The 4,326-nt window shown below is 48.5% G+C and overlaps 1 protein-coding gene across 1 annotated transcript; it reads left to right on the top strand.

Moving 5' to 3' along the window:
• Positions 1-908: 908 nt before the first annotated feature.
• LOC131277289 (uncharacterized) lies at positions 909-1,818 on the top strand (the record flags this gene model as incomplete). The annotated part of the gene is given in 2 exon segments (XM_058292158.2): positions 909-1,090; positions 1,092-1,818. Coding segments are annotated over 2 exon segments (801 nt in total), but the record flags the coding sequence as incomplete, so codon positions are not given.
• Positions 1,819-4,326: the final 2,508 nt, after the last annotated feature.

The raw sequence follows: 4,326 nt of genomic DNA, 5'->3' as shown, positions 1-4,326 counted from the left end.
TTAAATGTTGTCTAGTTCTCTTCGTTATCTCTCACCTTATTTCCCATCTGTTTGTCTTTCTGTGTTTCATTCTGGATGTTTACTTCTGACCTAACACTCTCTTCAGTATGTACCTCTTAAACTGTGTCCAGCCTGTGAATAAACACATCCAGTGAAGAAGGCAAGGCCTATCATGAACCTCTTTGTTAGCTGTGTGCGCCTGTATCGTCACATGTTCGGAAGGCACCCAACCCCTCTTACTTTTATGTTTTCAGCAGCTATGGTGTTGACCGTGTGATTATTCTCTTTGGTCTCTTACTATACCAAATCAGACCTCTTTGAACATTTAATCCTCTTTACACTGCCTGGTTGTGGTGCACTGTTCTTTGAATATGCTGCTTCGGATTATGTTTACTAGTGAGTTCTGCCTTTGATGTTGAAAGGCATCCGCGTCTGTGCCCAGCGGTGCCAATGTCTGACTGAGAGCTACATAACTTAGCAGGAAAATTTGCCAGCAAAGCATTACTCAGATGGCGTCCTGAGGCAGAGGGGCTGCAAAGTAACACCGAACAGCGGTGAAGGCTGGACAGGGAGGAGACCTGGCAAGTGGATGCCTCAGGCCAGGGTTCTTAGATCATCTAATCTCCACACCCAGCCGCCACAGTCCTGCGCAAATTAAGGCGGGTGCCCAGAGCTCCTCCCTCGCTCCCTTCCACCCTGCAGCTCAGGTTCCAAGCGCGCGCCCCTGTCCTCCCCGCCACCCGCGGAACTCGGACGGCGCACGCGCACTAGCAACCCCGGCCTGCGGGCAGAGCCCGCGCACGCGCCGCGGCCCCGCCCCACGCGCCAATCCCTCCGCCCCCGCGCTGGCCTGCCTCCCCCGCAGGCACTTCCCCCGAGCCCCAAGGCTGGCCTTCTGGGGGGCCTGAGGGCAGCCCCACCATGAGGGGCGGAGAGAGCAGGGTGCGGTGGACTGGCGGGCGCAGCTGAAGAAGGTCCTCCCACCCTACCCCGGCGGCCCCAAGCGCGCGGGCGGAGGAGCCCGATTCCCTTCCGAGACGTTTGACGGCAGGACCGAGCGGCTCCCGGAGTTTATCGTCCAGACCCGCTCGCGTGTTCGTGGACGAGAACACATTCTCCACCGACGCCCTGAAGGTGACGTTCCTCATCACCCGCCTCACGGGGGCGGCGCTGCAGTGGGTGATCCCCTACATGAAGAAGCAGAGCCCCCTCCTCAATGATTACCGGGGCTTCCAGGCCGAGATGAAGCGCGTGTTCGGCTGGGTGGAGGAAGACTTCTGGGCCGGGACACCCTCGGGCCTGGGGCGGGGGAGCTGGGGAGGGGCCCCTGCCCGGGTCTCCGCCGCTGATGGGGCACTCGCTCCCCGCCCCTCCGCGAGCCACAGCGCTCTCCGTGCCCTCCCGTCCCCTCCTGCGCAGTGTCCTGTTCCTGAGATAGCCCTCCAGGTCCTCGCTGTTGCAGCTGGGTCTGGATCTGGAGCGCGCCGCCCCCGCATGTGCAATGGGATTCTGTCCTCTGCTCAAACTGCAAGCCAGGCCCTTGTGATGCCCCGGACAGACCACGACAGCGCAGCCACTGCGGCCTGTCAGACCACCAGGCCTGCCGCAGGCTGCCCACAGAATGGCGCTGGCGGGGCCATCACCGTGCACCACATCCCAGCGACACACTGCCATCCTTGGCGTCCTAGGACTCACCTAGGACGTATCTGAGCTGGCCACAGCACTTGAAGTGTGATTCAGTCACCACCACCCCCTCCCTTATCCTTCAGTGAGGCCCGTCCCCCCTCTGCTCTCAGAGACCTCATTTGCCCATGCCAGATGGGGGCCTTGGAGCTAAATCGAGGTTTAAAAAAAAAAAAGTCCTGTGACTTGCTTAGTTTTTCTCAGATTCCAGTACCCTTGAATTTGCAACATTTTCTTAGTCATGTGCCTATTGGTAACAAGTTCACCTGGGTCATGTGCCCAGCTTCCCTGCTCCTGAGTTTCGATAAATGTGGGACACCCCCTTCCTCGTTCTGTATACAGGGTCCATCTCTTCTTCAAAAGCTGTATTACCCTGCCATGGAGATTGTTAGAGACATTCCCCACTCTGTTGACTCTTGCTTTAATAAAACAGAAAAGATGGAGTCCTGTGGTGGTTCTGGGGATGAAAACTCCAATCCTAGATGATGACTCCTTTCAATCAGGGATATTCCAAATACCTTAGGAAATGGAACTTGACCTGATTATAGTTAAGGTGATGTGAGAATTCGGGTGGGAGGCCTTTCAGAAAAGCTTTCGTTTCCAAAAAAGCAGCTTGAGAACACAACTCCCAAGTTGTTACAAACCATAACTCACACTCAGAGTGTTGGTAAACATGCATGAAAGTTTTAGCTAACTTCTTATTCAGGGAACAGAGTTCCCCCATACTCCCACGTTACCACCATGCTGTTATTTCAGTGCAGTTAATTGCGTTTACAATCTTGTGCTGCCATCACCATCATCAATTACCAAACTTTTTCCATTGCTGCAAATAGAAACTGCACAATTTAAGCATTAACTTCCCGTTCCCTACCCCCATTCCAGTCCCTGATAATCTATATTTTCGTTTCTGACTCAGTGACTTCACTTATTATAATTATTTCATTTCACTGGGATCTACACTATTTGTCTTTTTTGTCTAGTTTATTTCACTCATGTTTTTCACATGAATTGGATCTTCCTTCCTTTTTACAGCTGAATAATGTTCCATACATGTATTACAATTTTTTTTTTATCCACTCAGTGGACACTAGGTTTGCTTCCATCTTTTTTGCAATTGTGAATGCCACTATGAACATTTGGTGTGCAAATATCTGTTGGAGTACCTGCTTTCAGTTCTTTGGGTTTATACTTACAGGGGTGATTGCCTGGTCGTATGGTAATTCTGTGCTTAAATTTCTGAGGAACTGCCAGACTTTCTTCCACAGCATCTGTGCCATTTTACATTTCCAACGAGTGTTCCTATTTCTCCACATCCTCTCCATCACTTTTTTTATACATTGATCTATTTTTGCATTTTATATAAATGGAATCATACAATATGTACTATTTTGTGTTTGGTTTCTTAGCATAATTTTTTTGTCTGATGTTAACATCTTCCATTGTTTTTAAAGTTCCTTTTTTAAAATAATAATAACCATTCTAGGGGGTGTGAAATGGTATCTGGGGAAGCGGACTTGGCCCAATGGATAGGGCGTCCACCTACCACATGGGAGGTCCGTGGTTCAAACCCCCGGCCTCCCTGACCCGTGTGGAGCTGGCCCATGCGCAGTGCTGATGTGCACAAGGAGGGCCGTGCCACCCAGGGGTGTCCCCTGCATAGGGGAGCCCCACTTGCAAGGAGTGCGCCCCATAAGGCGAGCTGCCCAGCATGAGAAAAAGTGCAGCCTGCCCAGGAATGGCACCGCACTCACAGAGAGCTGACACAAGATGATGCAACAAAAAAAAACACAGATTCCTGGTGCTGCTGATAAGGATAGAAGCGGTCACAGAAGAACACACAGTGAAAAGACACAGAGACCAGAAAATGGGGTAGTGGGGAAGGGGAGAGAAATAAATAAAAAATAAATCTTTAAAAAAATGGTATCTTGTTATGGTTTTGATGTGCATTTCCCTAATGGCTAGTGAACATTGTTTCAAGTTCTTTTGGACATTTGTATATCTTCTTTTGGCAAATGTCTATTTGTATTGTTTGGAGCAAAGTATTTTGCCTACTTTTAAATGGGGTTGTTTGTCATTTTGTTGTTGAGGTGTAGGGTTTCTCACTATATTCTAGATATTAAACCCTTATTGGATGATGCGGTTTCCAAATATTTTCTGCCTTTGCATAGGCTGCCTTTTTACTACCATGATAAAGTCCTTTGATATACAGAAGTTTTTTATTTTGATGAGTTGCAATTTATCTATTTTTTCTTTTGTCGATTGTACTTTCTGTGTAAAGTCTAAGAAGCCATTGCCTAACACAAGACCCAGAGAATGCTTTCCTTTGTTTTCTTCCAGGTATTTTACAGTTCTGGTTTTCATATTTAGCTCTTATATCGACTTTGAGTTGATTTATGTATAATGTGTGATGCAGTGGTCCACCTTCATTCATTTGCTGGTGGGCATTCAGTTTCCCCAGCACCATTTGTTAAAGACTATTCTTTCCCAATTAAGTGGACTTGGCACAATTATCAAAAACCAGTAGGCCATAGGTATGAGGGTTTATTTCTGAACTCTTAATTGGATTCCATTGGTCTATATATCTGTCCTTTGCCAGTACATGCTCTTTTCTCTCTCTTTTTTCTTTTCCTGTTTAGGAATTTC

Source organism: Dasypus novemcinctus, chromosome X (genome assembly GCF_030445035.2).
Source record: "Dasypus novemcinctus isolate mDasNov1 chromosome X, mDasNov1.1.hap2, whole genome shotgun sequence".
Classification (NCBI taxonomy): Eukaryota; Metazoa; Chordata; class Mammalia; order Cingulata; family Dasypodidae; genus Dasypus; species Dasypus novemcinctus.
Note: the sequence above shows the minus strand (reverse complement) of the source record. Positions and strands in the feature narration are given on the sequence as shown.